Raw genomic sequence first — 17,684 nt, 5'->3', positions numbered from 1 at the left:
ATCACGACTGGATGCTTTTTCCATCATCCTTTTACCCAGACAACTAGCACTGCCTTAGCCAAATCTCATCCCCCCACCAGCTTCTCTAACATCCTGTTCCATTATTGTACATGTAGAACAAAGGGGAAGTTTAAGGACAACAGGGTGAGTGCACTGCAAACAAGTTTTCATTTTATGTTTCCAGGGGACCACATAATCTTAACGCCATTTTAAAGACAAAATACAATGGGGCCAACTGATCATTCTGGAGTATAGAGTTTAACAGCTGAGATCTGAAATGATCTATTCTCCATGTGATTTTCCAGAAATCTCACAGATGATGCCACATTTTCAAAATTTGCTTTGTTTCTTTGTGGGTGTGTTTTATAGGCTTTAAGACACCGGAAAACTTAAATGTTGCTATAAAAAACAATAGCCGCTTGAAATAGTGCATTAATAGCTAAACAGTAAACTAGTATTATGACGATATATTGCTCCAGCTTTTTTCTTTTTTAGTGTACTTTTGGTTCTTACATACTCAGTTCCCACCTTTTTCTTATTTCAGCCAACTAGTTCCAGAAGATATTTTCAACTTGATATTATTTTTCTATTACTTTTATTCTATGATTCAACTCTTAATGGAATGGTCATAAGAACCTTTGATTGTACATATCAATACAACCATATACTGTGATTTGACAGCATACTCAAATTTACAGTAAAAAATTTATGATATAAAATTAGTTGGTCTATTCTTTGGGGGTTATGATATTTAGCTATTACTTATATTGCAGGTAAAACCATACTATCTTTATTTTAAAGATAAACATGGTATGTGTATATATATACACACACATATATATACATACATACATATGTGTGTGTATATATATATATATATATAAGAATGTACAATCAAGGCCTTAGATTAATAGACCTCAGCTAATTGGAACAAAGGAAAAGCTCAATCCAAATTCAAATGTAAATTGGAATTCCATTTCACCAAATTCCATGCCACCAAGGGTTGCCTTATATCAAAGCCTCTAAAATTACTAATGAGAATTGTCTCAAACTAACTTTGCCTTCCTCTATTTTGCAACTGAAGAAATCTTGTTTGTTTGCACCTATTATTTATTATAGTTCACCTACTTTGGGAGAACAGTGACATGGCTGAATGGCCAGGGCACCTATCTCCCACAGCAGCTAAGAATAGATTTTACTTATATATAAATAGAGAGAGCTGAGTCCAGCTCAGCATTCAGAGAACACCATTATGGAGACTAAGACCAAGAATAAATGGGGCCACATCACAATTGTAGGAATGGAGAAGGATAGACCCAGTACCACTGGACCTATTTGCTTTACATTTAATCTGTGTTGTGGGGTATAATAATCAACTGAAAATATACATACCACAAATATGTTTCAAAAAGTAATTATTTCTACCAAAAAAATTCTCATAATTGCAACTAACGAAGTGTGGGTTTTTCCCCTTTCAATCCTCCTTTCTCCCTTAGTCCAGGAGTAGATGATAGATTCATTGATTTCATATGTATATTCTCAATGCTAATTTAAGTTGAGCTGTTTCTTTTTCTGGCCCATGTATGTTTTATGTTTCCATGTTTCTATGGCTAACCAATTAGTCCCACTCTCTATAGCTTCAAAGTGAAACTCTGTGAAGCCTCCTCATCTTTCTGCCTCCTTTCCTAGCTTGTCAATTTGATTTTCTTCTAGTGCTTTCCCACCTGCCTAGAAAGTAACCCTCAGATTTCAGATAATCATTCTCACCTTCCAGAGATCATTCCTGATATCTACCAATACCGCTGTGAGTTGTGGGATATTTAGACTGGCATAGAGCACCACAGGGCTAGAAACTAGAACAGCGGAACCTACTCAAACATTGTTAAACATGAAAGCCCCAAGCACAAGGACTGGGCTCAAGGATTCATTATAAGTAAATATTGGGGAATTTTCCAGTTGGGCTCTATCCATGTTGAATAAAGCGTAGGCAATACCCCTTATACTAACAAGGACAAGTAGATCCCTAACATAGTAGTTATTCAGGTAAGTCTGTTCTTCAGGTCCCAAAGCTTCCATCAGCTGTATTACTTCTTTCCCAAGGCAGATGAACACAAGTTGAAACAGGGTTTCTTCATCTCCATCTTGGGGTCTTTTTACTCAGGGCTTTATACTAGGAATAGATGTGAGGGGGCTACTATTTAGCCAAAGGCCATTTGAGTGGTAAAAGAAGCATGGAGATGTTAGAAGCTTATGTTCTTCTGACAGGTAAATTCCTGTCTTTCATGGAGACAGTGAGACTCAGTTGAAATAGTGGATTCAGTTCTTAGTTTCTTTTCCTTTACACAATTTAAAAAAAAAAAAAACTCTTTTACAATCATACCTTTGACCAGCTAATCTAGATTTCATCTTTTGCTGAAATTCTTCTCCAGCCAATGCCGGACTTCTTGAAGGTTGTAGTAGAAAGGCCCCTTTCCTCCAAGATAAGCAATTTTCTGTCTCTGCACAATACACACACGTTCAAAGGCTACCCCATAAGCTACATTGGCATTATTGTCCATGCGATCAGCCACAACACGGCACTGGGGCGGCAAGGAGAAATGCTCCAGAAGCTGGTGGGCTGCTGCGCATCGGTCTTCTTGGTTCCGGTGCTTCTTCACTTCAAAAGACAAAGAAGAATCACCAGGCACTGCCCAACCATCTGAAGGATGAGCCTCATCAATGTAGACCAACAGAAAGTCAGCCACTGATGAGAACTCTTCCACCAGTTTGCTGAAGGCTGGCAGCTGGCTAGTAAAAGGAGGTCAAGTGGCTGAGCCGAAATTGACCACTAGTGGGCGCTCAGAGCTGGCAAAGTCAAGAAGGTGGCACTCAGCTCCATCCACTATCTTCACCGGGACACCATTTCTACTATTGTCACCTCCTTCAGAATTAGAGACATGCACCACACTGGAATTGGGGGCATCTTCACCCAATTTTACCTGGTGGTGAAAAAAAAGAAAAGGGAGGGAATACCATATGAAATGCAGTGCCATTCCAATTCACTCCATACAGAAACAATTGGCTCTAATGCAATGTGGTATTTCCTTCATAGGATATGATAAACATATATTGATCTGAATAAAGAGGGATTGTGGCTGGTAATGTAAAAAATGGACCTAAAGAGTAAAATCTTTTGCATTCTATATAGTCACTGAAGGTAATTATTTTTATCATTGAAGGCACCACAGTTAACTCTCTTCATAAGTACAGGGAGGCTAGTATTCTTTACTTGCTTACGTTGTTGTCAATGCTTAGCACACATTATACAACAAATGATTAATTGACTTCATTTTAAAAGTTAAAAGTGAAGGGTCTACTTTAAGTGAAATTGTCATTGCTGTGGGGGTTAGGTAACTCTGTTTTGTATTCCCACTTCTGAATTCTAAAATACTCAGGAAGGACCTTTATATTCTTGCATGATGTTAATTTACTTAATCTCCACCAAAGGATAATGATACCAATGGGCTCAATTCTCAGCCAGATCTAGAAAATCTGAGGTCCACCATTTACGAGAAGGTCTACTCCCACTTTACCTCTTCAGTGCTCCAGTTTTCCCAACTAAAGTGCTGATGGTAATAATGCCTATCTTCCTCAGTCATAAGGGCCACAACATAAGAAAAGGAGCCCTTGCACACTATAAATCATTGTGTGGGTATAGGTTCCATTATTGAATGCCACCCAACCATGTGAAACAGCATATCCTCTTTCTGGAAAATTCTATGTTAAAAAAAATGATTATCCTTAAAAAGTAATTTGAGCTCTTCTCAGGACGATGTCCTTCCTAGAGGTTTCTCAAGCTACTGCTTACTTTTGGGTTCCCATAACCCAAATGTAATGGAAATGGGTTAACTTCCTTTAAACAAATGAAATAACAAAAACATACAATTATTCCAGAATTCTTTTAATTCTTCATTTTCATATGTTTTTATTTTGTTTTCCTGTTTTTATCTAGGAAATCACAAACCATTTACTTTTCTATCATACATTCTATTTTTAAATTTTTTTTAAATGTTTTCAAATTTCCTTTTGAGAGAGAGAGAGTGTGAGCAGATGAGGGTCAGAGAGAGAGGTAGACACAGAATCAGAAGACAGGCTCTGAGCTAGCTGTCAGCACAGAGCCCGACGCTGGGCTCGAACCCACAAACCATGAGATCATGACCTGAGCTGAAAGTTGGACGCTTAACTGACTGAGCCACCCAGGCGCCTCTATCATACATTCTATAAACAACCTCCTCTGAATTATAAAATACTCAGGCAGGTATAGAGGAAGGTATAGAAGAAATTGTTCCACATACCCCTTTGCAAATGGTTTAAATAGCTGAACACAGAATGAAGGAAAGTTTGCCGGCCTTTGGATCTGTAAATTTATAATAAAAAGCTGGCAACATAAAAGAACCAATTACTTCAGCTTGAATTAACACAATCGGATCTTCCCCTAGAATGGTTTAATCAAAGCCAATAACATTAGGAACAACTTAGGACAGCCCAATTGATTTTTATACGCTATACTTAATATTACAAACACTTCCAACTGGATCGACTTATTTCCCTCATATAAATACAGCCACATATAACACTGCTAGTAATTGAAGTCACTTAGAAGTAAATTGTTAAAGACTCAACAATCCAAACTGATGTAAAATACTCAAGGGCTTTTATTCAGAAGCTTCTATCTAATGTGAATGCATAACTCATTTTAACTGTAGAAAGAAGGAAAGAAGTTATTTCTCTCCCTTCTGAAAAACCCTAGCAATGCAGATTTGAAAGAGTACTATTAGTTTTCTAAAAAATCTTAAAAATAACAATCTTCTTTCTTAGAAAAGGAAGCTGTTGGTATGATTTAAATAGGTACATTTGTTTTTAGTTACTATAAGGGAGAAAGTTACTTTGTTTATACTAATTTTATTGATTAATTTACAAGTTACCCTAGATGGAGAAATCTAATAAACCACTTTCATCTGGGTTATTTTATGTGAGATAAAATAATACCTCACTCATCTCTGAGGTATGCAAATATACTTAAAATTTAAAGATACACGCTTGATAGATATTATACACCTTTTAATCTACAGGTTCTTCTTCTACTTCTTTGTAGATCTAGGGGGTGGGTAGCATTACCACTGCCTTCTCGTTAGATTTTTCCCACTTTCTCAGTAACAGTAGAATGGCCACTTTCAATGATACTGTGTTGTGCTCCTCAGTGTACTGTGCTATAAAAGTTCTGAATGCATTTACTCTAAATCCATTAAATGTTGTAGAGACTTCTTGTGAAGTGGACAATCCATTGACAGAATAAAAGTCATCTCCGTACTGCAGACTTGTAGGTTCTTGGCAGGTGGAAACAACCATCTGCTTTTTGGAGTCGTGTGAGAGACCTCTGCTGCCTCTGACTCTCACCCAAACAGAAGTGCTGATTTTGCATTATTCCTGATCATTCAGCTGAATGATCTCATCTGATGCTTCAGTCCCAGGTGACTCTCATATTACCTAGTTAATTTTCTTAGAAGGTTAAAAGCACCTTCTCCTGCCTCTTAGTGACAATGTCTACAGTTCAGCCACATAATTCTTTTCAAAATACAGACTAGTCTACCTTAGAAAATTTCAAACAAGCACTACACAGGCACTCTAAAATTAAAAATTAGAAAAGTTACCAAATAAATAATTGTGTGTTTGTGTAGTGCCAAGTGCAGCATTGGCATTTTATTAAGCAGGGAATTTTGTTGAATGAATTACCGAATAAATGATAGCTATTATAATCCTAGGGGTAGGGGCCAGTGAAGAATTTCACACTTAACAGTAACCTAGACCTGCAATGAACATCATTATATTTGGATGATGGATATGCTCACTGAGTCTGATAATTCAGAAATGTGAATCCTGGGGCCCTAGTGTAGAGTTCTGCCGTAATCAACACCAAATACTGTTGATATGTTCTTGATTATCTTGGCTGGCCAATGTATGAAATGAAAGTAGCCAATTTTTTTTTATTTTGCTTGCAGCCATAGGACCCTACTGTAGACTGGAATGCCATAAACAGATATCATGTTCATGAAGGTAACTAGGCTACCTAGTTAAGGTAAGACCAATGATATTAATAAACCTATGAGGGAAAAAAATACCCATTATTTGTAAGCCCCCATGTGAGTAGACCAATAGTCTACTTTTATAAACATCATCTACTAATCATAAAACTTGTCCATCTTTGCTACAACCTGCTGATGACACATTAGCAATAATAAAGAAAAAACCCTAGAAATTTAAAAAATGAAAGTTCACTTTAAACAAAAAAATAAATAAAATTTTAGAAGGACATTAGTGTCCTTTCTCAGTTGCCATTTGAGACCAATCTCATTTCTCATCTTCCCATTTAATCTCTATGAAAATTAAGTTCCTATTATGACCAGAGTTTGAAATGGAGAATTTCTTGGTTTGCTCAGTTATATGCCCTGCTGAGATGGAATGGAGAATCACCATTGTCTTCAATGATGGAAGATTCTTTGCTTTCCCCAGGAGCAAAGCATTCCTTGACAAAGAGCCAAGATGATGAAGAAACTAAAGTTGGTCCCATAATAACATTTAGGCTGCAGGAAAGAAGCTCAACAAAAACAAGTTATCCCCTGGTACTCCCAAACTTTGTTTTAATTTCCCACAGTGGCACAGAAAGTCTCCTGGCCACAAGTTACCTATCATCTTAATTTCTCCTTCTTAGAGGGTTTGTGTTTGGTTTTTGTCCTTAATGAGACATATTTGCCAAAGAGGCATTCAAAAGGCATTTTTTACTCTTGCGGAAGAGTAATTAGGTCGGTACCTCTTTCCCTGCCAGCATGAGCTGCTCTAAAGAGAACCCTGCCCAGTATTTAATGCCCAAACACAAGAAGCATCATTTCCACTAATTGGTCTTGAAGTTCCGATGTTCCCAAAGGGTCCCTTTATTTTGCAAGGATCAGAAAGGACATACGTAAAATGTAATATCGTCATCACTGACTTTATCTCTCTCATCTGCGCTATTACAGTTGTCCTTTCTTATGTTTGTGTAATCAACATCATCACAACACCAACAAGGGAGTAAATAAAGGGCTGTATTTTTATAACATGTGACCTCTCTAGGCAAAATGCAAGTGTTGTGATAGCCATATTTATAAATATGAACTAGAGTGTAAATATATGGCATATAAATTTGATTCCTTTAATGATAGGATTCCTTTTACTGACAGTGTTCAGTGCATGGGGAAAAGGATAACACTGCTTTAGCATGTGGATTGTGAAATGCAGGGCAAGAGAAAAAATGAACCATTCATCAAGCAGAGGCTGGAAATAGAGCATATACTACTAACCTTGTTTTGCTGTTGTTGTTGTTTGTTTGTTTGTTTTCCTTTCTCTTTTCTACAGCCTGAGAAAGGCTTCTGGATAAAATATTGCCTCATCTCATGATAGGAAGTAAGGCAAACAATAAAAATGGGGGTTGGGTATGTGGCAGAATGATATTCACACATCCTTCTTGCTACCCAAAGCCCAGGAATGGATTTATTAACCATCAAGAAATTTCAAATTCTTTGCCATACTGACCTGGCTACATCAGTGTCCTTATAAACATGGCCAGACAGTGATTAAACAGTGATTTACCTAGGTACATTCCAACTGGCCAAATAAACCAGAGTTGAAGAATGAGCTACCAACTCTTTCCTCCAAGTTGAATTCCCTTTTGGTCCTTCTCTTTTTGATTCATGCCTTGAAAATGCAGCTCTAAGCTATATCATTTCCTAGTGTTTTATCAAATGATGGACAAGCCTCCTTTCTGTTCTTTTGGGAATGTTTCTCTCTTAAAAGGGCTATTTTACATTGTAGAAACTAGTGTCAAAAGGCTTGAGGTGAATGAATAGGCGGAGGAGGATGTTAGAGACCCTCTCAAAACCAAAATTATACGTTCAAATGAATATGTTTTCTGTGCTACTGCGATATTAATTGCATAGAAAGTAAACTGCTTGTCAGCATCTATACTGTGTGTTTACTTTTACACTTCATTTAGGTAGGAGCCCAGCTCCCAGTCAGGGGAGTTCGCTTATTGCTTGGGTTTTCGAGTCTAGGAGCATGAGTACAAGGATGCAGTGTTAGCTGCAATGACACAGATTAGGAAAACTTAAACATCTGTTCTTCACCTCTGTCTGTCACAAGTTTCTGTAGACCTTTTTTCCATCAAAACCCATGCATGGAACTCCCTATAACCAAGTGCAAATTATCTTTAAAGATTTCCCTCTGGAATTAATTTTAAATCCCATTCAACATTTTAAGGATGAAGGGTTGTTTTATTTTGTTCTATTTTATTTATCACCTCCTACAGGAGCCAAATGCAGGAATAACACTTTTACTGCACTTTTTCTAACTATCTTCCCAAATATTTGACCGTCAATGAAGAGAATTAGAAATGACGTGTTTTGTGTATGGCAGGTGTGCAAACCCCTCATCCCAGAAATCTCTGCTTCTGAGGGTGGAGGCCTTGAAATAATGTAAGTCGGCATTGTGAAATACCATAGTGCTGTCTCACACTGAACTTCCTCCAGTGTCTCTGGAAATGGCCACACCCAAAACAGTGTCATGGATGAACACAGCAGTCAAGGAAGTCATTCAACCTGTTTTAGAGATTCTGAGTGACCCTCAAATGCCATTATAACCACCACCACCCTTGTCATACTTGGGCGAAGGAAGGAGACCTAAATTCAGTGCAAGCTGTGTTCACAATGTTTCTATTCATTGTACACCCAGTCCAGTCTTGTCTCTGGATCTATGGGTTCCTGGTTTGCCTCTTCTCATGGTATCTATTATATAAATCATAAAAAGCAAACCTAATAACATCAACTATGAATTTGGTCACTGATCTAATCAATAGAAAATACAGGAGAATAATACATAACGCATATGCAGAAAAAGAAAAAAAAGAAAAATCACTTGTCCTTGTCAATTTCTTAGACTACAAGTAAAATATTTCTACAGAATAGAGCCCTATACATTCGTGAAAAAAATAAATAATAAAGTTTACTGAAGAGGCATCTGTTTGTTTTTCTCTTTTTATTTCAATAAGCTGCTTGATAGGAGAAACAATCATACTCAGTATTTGTGGGTAACAGCACAGCCCCCATATTTTATGTGAGATATCTATGTAAGCATATATGCATGTAAGTAAAATTCTCCTAAGCAGTGATTTTTGTTTTATAGGCAAATGTCAATTATCTTTCAAAAAAGTAAGAGTTTCATAGGCTGAGTTCAAGCCATTGGCATCACCATGTTGTCTCCCTAACACCTACAAAATATAGATGTAGTTGAGGGAACTTCCTAATTCATAATATGCCTGACAATACTTGTGCATTCTCCAGCTTCTTTCCAACTCTTTACTCCCATATCAAAACTTGAAAATTTCACAGTGATATATTTGTGGGAATCAAATGGTCATCTCAGTATCTCTCTCCGTCATCTCCCCTTTGCCAGCATACATCATATAATGGAGATTTTATGGTTGGAACTTTAAGTATAGCTTCATATTATCATTAAGGAATTTTCACTTACTGACCAAAGCCCTTATTATTCCCTGACCTTTAGGACACAGGCAGGTTACTTTTGATAACAAAGACATGTGTTATAGCAAACCTTCCTGAATTCACGATGAATATTTCCTTCTTGAATACTTGTTTAATTTTCAGTGGAACAAACCTACTCTGGATTTTTTGTGACTAGAAGCTACTCATTTTCCTTTCCTGGTGCATAGATTTATTTTTCTAGGATTTATTTATGGAGGACTTATTCCTTTCCTCCTCGTTGATTCTGAGTTTTCATCCTGTTTCTGTGGTGCTGTTTGTCTATAGTGTACTACGTCATTGGCTTCCATATGCCTCTCAAACTCCCTTCCCTGCCATCTTGAACAAGGTCCCCCGGTACAGCTGGGGAAAACCAAGACTGTCTACTTTGACAGCAACTTCTGCCAAATGAGTTCATTCTTCTTAAGCTTAGAGATATTTAGGAGTCACGTGGACATAGGTGGAGGGGCCAACTGACAAAGGACCAGTGCTAAAATGCTCCCCTTTGGCCCTTGAGATCGGAGTTGACGATGTCCTACCAATATCTCCAAGCAGCCAAAAGGCTGGGATGTCAGCAAATCTTAGAAACAAAGGTCACCAGCTTTGGTTTTGAGGAGTATTCTTGGGCTGTGAGTTCCGCAGCTAAGCGAGGCCACTGCTCCAGTGCCCAAGGCGCGTGTTATAACAGGTTTGAGACTATAATGAACCGAGACTTATCTGCTCTTTCTAGGACAACTTGTTTTACTTTGGAGAAAGCAAATGTGGTTTCCCTTACAACGTCTGGATTTCTGACAGCTAGTTCACAGCTCTTTCTTTTGCAAATTGATATCTGGTGACCCAGTACTCAGTGCCTGATAACTACTTCAAAAGGGTTCAAATCAAGTAAATCATGGGGATGAAAAATAGCACAGGGAATACAGTGAATAAGTTTGTAATAACTTTGTACGGTGACAGATGGTGACCATATTTATCATGGTGAACATTTCTTAATGTACATAATTGTCGAATCACCATGTTGTACACCTGTACATTGAATGTCAACTATCCTTTAATTAAAACAATATCCATGTAGAGGATGACGCTGCACAGAGGACTGCTTTCATTAACTCTTACCTCTACCAGAAACAAGGGGGCTTTTGTACCAAATTTCACTGGCTGTGACCATTTTGTTAAGTCTTGCTAACTGAGGGTTCTGAGGAGCATTTCTTTTTTTCCCTTTGCTTTTCAGTGCCCTGCACAGAACTGCCTTTCCTAATGCACTTCAGCTTCTCATCAAGCAAAAACATCAAAATCCAAATTTGTGACAAGAGCAGGTTAAATACAACAGTCTCCTCCCCTCTCCCAACATTTTCTGACTTTTCCCAAAGTTATTCAAGGGGCACAAATACCTTCTCTTCCAAAATTGCACCAAGACATTAATGGCCTTATTAGAAAGCCATTATTGGTCACACGCAGAGTTATTACAGCTTAATATCTGCCAACCCCAAATCTAACCTTTGTGGCAGGTGTGGAAGGTGCAGGAAGGAGCGCCCTTGAGCATAACCACCAGGAGCCCAAGGAGCTCCAGGATCCCAGCCCAATGCTCCCCAGGGCCTGCGGTTCCTGCCTGCCAGCCCCTGCTGCCAGCCCCTGCTGCCCGTGGGAGAAGCCCCTGTCGGGGCAGCTCACCTGCTTGTAGGCATCAAGGAGGAAGCTCTTCCAGATGCAGCGCATTCCCTCTGAGGTCAGCATGCGCCTCCACTCCCCGCGAGTGGACTTGGAGCGGCTCAGCAGCAGCACCACGTGCTTGAGGAGAATGACCGAGTCATAGAGTGCCAGGAAGAGGCAGTTGGAGAAAAAAACTGGCAGAATTTGCAGTGTGATCAGCAAGTCTACGCTGAGGATGCCCATCTTCTCTGCCTCCCAGTCAGTTCCCTTGTGCGCTCTGGTTCCCCTTCACCCTCTTATTTAAAAGGGGGGTGGTGATAGAGGGGGTGGGGGAGATAAAGGGGAAGGCCGGGGTGGGGGGAGAAGGAGAAAAACTAAATTAAAAGGAAGCCCAAGTTGTCTCCTCTTTCAAAGAAGCAGAAATGGCAAGACCAAGTGCAGTCTCTCCCAGCCCAGCAGTTGGAGTGTGCCCATCAATTCATTCAATTCGGAGCTGCTGCTTTTTTTTTTCCTTTCAGGATTTAAGATGTTAAAAAAAAAAAAAAGAAAAAGAAAAACCACACACAAACTGGCGTCCCGGTCCCTAATCCAGTCACCCCTCTCAGAGTCGGTGAAAGACAGGCAGCTCTACTTTCATTTCTAAGCACCTATGAGACTGTGGCAGAGATTGCAAATTTTTCTTTAGCTTTTCATTGTCTCTAATGTTGAGAAACGTAGCCCGTTTCTTTCTTGAATTGCCAGAGTTTTAAAAATGTGCTTGAAGGGTAGTTTTTACCCTTCTTTACTCCGTTTTACACACACTTTCTGTTCTCCTTCTCCCAGCCTGTCTCTCTCTCCCTTCCCCAGGAGCGGCTGGCTCCTCTTTGCTCCACTCGCTCTGGCTTTTCCTTCCTGCTATCTGTCCATGGTGCAAAGTGCCTCTCTCTCTCTCTCTCTCTCTCTCTCTCTCTCTCTCTCTCTCTCTCTCTCTGCAGACCAGTGAGTCTCTCTGAAGCCTTTTATACATTCCCTGGCTAATTGCTGCAATAGAGAAATGAAAGCCTAATCTTGGTAAAGATCTTGACGTCATTGAGAAAGAGGGCTTTACTTTGGCCAGAATTGCAGTGAATAGAAAAGCAAAACTCAACAACTTTTTTTTTTTAGAAGTGGGGGGGCAGAGGGACAGTGGAATTTTGCTTTGTGATTTAAAGAGAGGGAGAGAGAGAGAGAGAGAGAGAGAAAAAAAATTAATACCTTTGCCAGTTTTCAGGAAATGTTTCCAGACTTTGAGAAAAGTAATTTAATGTAATGTGCAGATTGATAAGGAAACACTCTCCTCTGATTATTATTATTGTTATCGTTCATTTATGAGGGATTTTGGAAGGAAAGGATTCTGGAAGGCAGGTAGAAAAAGAGGAAGAATCCTCATGAAAGGTCTCTGCTCTACTTCTTGGAAGATGTAGATGCTTACATTTGGTCTTATAGCTTTGTACTCTTGAGAGTCTCTCATCAGATTTGTGACCTAGGTTCTTTAAATATTTTTGAGTCATGATCTTATTTTAAAAAATTCAAGGTGAGTTCTGAGGTGGAAACTTTCAAACTCTTTGAGTATCATCACAACATTTCTCTAAAGCTTCTTGCAGAAAATCTATACAAGTTTTCAGTTTTACTGAAATTTCCAGTGCAAAAAAAAAAAAAAAAAAACAAAAGGAAAGAAAAAGAAAAAGAGAAAAAAATCTTCCACACAGACATAAAAGTAGCTAGGTGATCAGAACTCCTTTTTTATTTGTTCCATTTTGCCTATATGTAGATTAAATTAAAACTTTCCATCAAATGGCAAAAATAAATTCTTTCTGAGGGCTCAAATTCTGTACTTGCCTGCTTCTGTTAACATAACCCGTAAGAGACCTGAAACATTAGGGACTCCTTCCTTTTTCCTTGCAAAAAAAATAACAACAATTAAGTTTGCAGGTGGTTAGGAGAAGACTTTGAATTGGTTCAAGAGCCACACTGAACACTGTTCACCTCTGCCATTTGTCTACAAGAGTGGTGGGTATATAGGCAGACAGTGATTTGGCAGAATGCCATGACCCCCGCCTCATTCTAGTTTTCCTTCCTCACTTGCCTAATAGATCACCTTAGGAATTATGTTTTCATGGAAGAAGGAGTAGTAAGTACAGACCCTGGGATGGGGAAATTGAATTTAAATTGAAAACCAATTAGCTGACTTTTCTATATACCTACTGCCCGCCTTAAGCAATATGTACTTAGCTCTAAGCAAAAGATGCAAACCTATGGGTCAGTACATTTCTGTGTTTTGTCCCTGTGGTAAAAACTTGCAAGATCACAGAAATAATTTAAAAGCCTAGAGGAGGGGTCATGATTTGGTGGGCCAATGGGCCAAATTTTGTACATATATGCATTTTATTTGGTTGGCCTGGTGCTTTTTGCCTTAAAAAAATAATACAGTGAGAATGCTTTTAATTTTCATGAGACCAGGGATTCCTGTCTGTTTTCTCTACTGCTATCTTCCACCAGTTAGAACCATTCCTGGCACACAGTAAATTCAAGGTAGATGAACTGAATGGACCAATGGGCAGGGTATGCATTACTCCACACTAGGGGGCACCACTCACATACAATATAATATGACTGTGGTGCCCCCAGAATTGTATTGCTGGCTGGCCTTGGGGTGGCCCTCCCCATAGACACAAATCTGGCCATTCCTTATTGTCTTAAAAACCTGATTCCTTCATCTTTCTCATCAGGTTAGCCCATTATGAATCTTGGATTTACATTCCATGGACAAAATTTTGAGGGAAGATTTCAGAGCTTAGAGGAATGAATATAAACCACATAGAAAAATACTTTACCCATAACTAGTATACATTGTTAGCAAAAGAATATTATTCATATACATGATATACATTTACTCCATTCATTCTCTCAATCTTCTCAATATCCTTATGGGGGGGGGGGGGAAGAGAGATGACAACATGGTATTTTCACTAGTGTAGATGTGAAAACTAAAGTGCCAGATGAAGTCCCACTCCACAATGATGAAGGTGTGGAGTCAGAAAATGACACTTCCACTCACTACTCAAGCCTTAAAATCTCATCCCCTCTCAGACATTCATTTTGACCCATTTGAATGAAAGCTGTGCCCATTTAAGGCAGAAAATTTAGCAGCCATAAACCAATTTTTCCTCACTTGTCATTTGCTTTCAAGGAGAAAGGTATGATTAGAAATGGCAAGCTAAGGAGGCGGATTGGTAGAAAATCAGATAAATGCTTTCTTTTCACATGTGAAGTTCAAGGTACATCCAAACTACAAATGATTATAACTTAGATTGACTTCTTTTTTCTTTTTTACTTTCCTTTCTCTTTCTTTCTCCCTTCCTTCCTTCCTTCCAAAGTCAGATGTGTTTGAGGATTGTTTGGTTTTTTAAATAGAAGAACAAATAGACACATAACCAACCTGATTGTATCATTTCTGAGATGTCTTCCATCATTTTTTTAAATGGATGAATAAATGAACTACAAAACCGAGAGCCATTCTTTTACCTGTTAGACAATCTGTCCATTCTAGAAATTACATTTCTCCAAAGCTACTTTTTTACACATGGTTTGCTTGTTCTAATTATTAATAGTTATCCATCACTTTAATTTTCCAAGTTCTTTTATACCCATGAAGTAACAAAAATAATGCATATAGGGACAGAGTATGATTTGTCCCATCATAGAGATGAGAGAAAACGGGTCATGAAGACTGTATTCAGAGCTGATGTTAGGATATTTTCCCCAACACTGAACCTCACTTTTTTCTTATATAACTGTTTTGTGGGTCCTGGTCATACTCCGAAAATTGAAACCCTTGCCAAAAGTGGTTGTGCTAAATTATTTAACCTTCTAAATTGCAAAGGATATCTGGGATTTCACATCTGTTTAATATTGCCCCAATTCAAGCTCCGGGTTTGGATTTCCTATGGTCATTTCAAAGGTTTGGATATCTCCTTGGCCATGTAAGCTTTCTTAGCAATCAACTTTGTAATGAGCTAATCGCAAACCAATCTGTGGCATGTTAGTTGAATTTCTCTATACAATGTTGTATACAGATTTTAAATTCTAAACAGAGGCATCCTGGGACAAAATGCTTTGGGTTTTTTAATAAGTATAGAACCACTGTAAAATTTCGTTTTTTTTCTGTTTCCAGACTAAGAGAGCATCATGTCTACCATTGCTGCCTTCTGGTTAGAAAAAACAAGAATATGAGTGGTTAATGTTCCTTTGGTCTACTTTTTGACTCAAATTGAGACTGAGAGCATGAAGCTGGATAACTTGAGAGCAGACCTGGACATTTCAGGGATAGAAGCTGTTCCTGCTATCACATTATTGTTCTATGAATGAGCCAAAGAGCATCCAAAGAATTCTGTCAAGTTACTAATTCATGCTGTGGCAGTTTAAGAAGTCTTAGAATTTTATTTCTCCTAATTCAAACAATTTGTTAAATATAGTTTAAAATGGATTTTTTATTTTATTATTTTTTTTTATTTTTTTCTGTCTTTTATTTATTTTTTGAGAGACGGCACAAGCAGGGAAGGGTCAGAGAGAGAGGGAGACACAGAATCTGAAGCAGGCTCCAGGCTCTGAGCCAGCTGTCAGCACAGAGCCCGATGCGAGGCTCCAACCCACAAACTGTGAGATCATGACCTGAGGCAAAGCCGGATGCTTAACCGACTGAGCCACCCAGGCGCCCCTAAAATGGATTTTAATTATCTCTTTATTAAAAACTTGTCAAATAAATAGATTATAAATCAAAAAATTCCTAATCAGGACAGGTATGTTGATTTGAGGTTTGGGAATATACTTGCCATACATACCATTTCCTTATCAGAGAAGGGAATCAAAAACTGTGCAACCTTCTGTCTCTAGTAACTCCTGGTTGTTCCCAAGAGGGAGTTATAATGAAGGGTTTATACCACAACTACTGAATCATTCAAAATTCCCTGTGGGCCCATCCATCTACAAACAGAACCATGTTCCCTGCCTTGTGATGAAAGCACCTCAAGGGATAAAATAGACAACCCCAGAGTAAACTCTGACACACCTTGAGCAAAGCAATTTAGGGCTGGGGCAGGGAAGGCAGACGCTGTGGGAGGTAGGAGCATTCTATCCCAACAGCTCCTCTTAGGTCCCTTCACAAGCCCTGGCAGAAAACACAGCTGAGGTGTTTATGTATTCTTCCCTCAGGAAAGACTGCTACTCTTTTGCTTCCAGGCCACCTACTGGTTAGGCAGAGAAGGAAAAGAAAAGGGAAAAGACCAGAGGAAGAAGAAATGAAGAGAAGAAAGACGAGCACGGTAAAGGGGAGAAAGAGGCAGGGAGAAAAGAGAAGATCCAATGAACTGCCTGCAGAGGCTGTAAGCAAGAGAGCCAATTCATGCCAATTGTGGCAATGCTTTCTGTGAGGAAGACAGCTGTCCAGAAACTGGAGGGAAGCCACCACTTCATTTCACAGAGGCCACTGAACAGCTGTTACGAGACAACAGCCTTCATTTGCTATTGACCTGGTCTAGATCTAAATTGATGGCCGAACCCACCCCCAGCAGCCCAAATGCCTCTGGTGCTTTGAGGGTCTCTGAGTGTTTTTTAGTTTTGAGAATAGTATATTAACCTCTGGAGACACCCAAGGTTGGTGGGGGAGGGCTGGGGAATAGAAAAGAACACTCTGGTACAGTTATGCAAGATGAATTCTTTTAGGACAAAAATCCATCAAAATGAATACATTGAAACTCACCCTCTTTTCCTAAAATTTGACTCAATGTCTTCATTCTCCCCTAAGTCTTTGACCCAATGCAATAGACCAAAGGAAAATGGTCAATAAGTCATCATCTTTGGAACATCTTTCCCTCTACTTTTCCTCTGTAGCTCACAGGAAACCATCAGTGGCCATTAAGTGTTAAAATAAAATAGGCCATTCTTTATAAATGGTTTTACAGTTGTTTTTTTTTAAATCACTTATACATTGCCTCACTCATATACTGAGTACATGAACAGAGCATGACAAAATATATTAAGATTCATGCTGGTTCTTGCCATTCCAGAGGCGATAGTGTACTTTGTTTCCACTGAGAGCAAAGGATGCCACACCTCCTCTCTCAAGAATTGGTAGACACTAATGCACAGAGAAAATAAGCTAGGTGTCCCAATCTCACTGGAGATAGTGAAACTAATAGAATTACTGTAGCATAAAAAATCCACATTTGATATGGGGATAAAATACCTGCAGTGAGGATGAGTGTGCAATGAGCTATGTTACCCAAGGAAGTTGTGAAAATCCTATCAGGGGACTTGTTTTCAAGGTAGGGAGGAAGGCCAATAAGACAATCTCTCAAAACTTTTTATAAGCCCATGTTTCTATTAAAATAATAGTTTAAAATAAGTTAATATGTA

At 38.8% G+C, this 17,684-nt stretch overlaps 1 protein-coding gene and 1 long non-coding RNA gene across 3 annotated transcripts; one reads left to right on the top strand and one right to left on the bottom strand.

The window, feature by feature from the left end:
- Positions 1-1,989: 1,989 nt before the first annotated feature.
- On the bottom strand, positions 1,990-11,495 carry DIO2 (iodothyronine deiodinase 2). 2 transcript variants are annotated; one of them, XM_029952833.1, is made up of 2 exons: positions 11,274-11,495; positions 1,990-2,978 (listed from the first exon to the last, which is right to left on the bottom strand). In XM_029952833.1, exons 1-2 carry the CDS (start codon positions 11,493-11,495, stop codon positions 2,391-2,393), a joined length of 810 nt encoding a protein of 269 aa, XP_029808693.1. In that variant the 3' UTR covers positions 1,990-2,390. The 2 variants fall into 2 exon arrangements, with proteins under 2 accessions (XP_029808693.1, XP_029808694.1); XM_029952834.1 differs by having other exon boundaries at positions 2,403-2,978.
- LOC115302846 lies at positions 11,448-17,219 on the top strand. The gene is made up of 2 exons (XR_003913668.1): positions 11,448-11,510; positions 16,482-17,219. It is a non-coding gene; the product is annotated as an uncharacterized LOC115302846 (long non-coding RNA).
- The last annotated feature ends 465 nt before the right edge of the window (positions 17,220-17,684 follow it).

Source organism: Suricata suricatta, chromosome 9, assembly GCF_006229205.1.
Source record: "Suricata suricatta isolate VVHF042 chromosome 9, meerkat_22Aug2017_6uvM2_HiC, whole genome shotgun sequence".
NCBI classification, from domain to species: domain Eukaryota; kingdom Metazoa; phylum Chordata; class Mammalia; order Carnivora; family Herpestidae; genus Suricata; species Suricata suricatta.
Note: the sequence above shows the minus strand (reverse complement) of the source record. Positions and strands in the feature narration are given on the sequence as shown.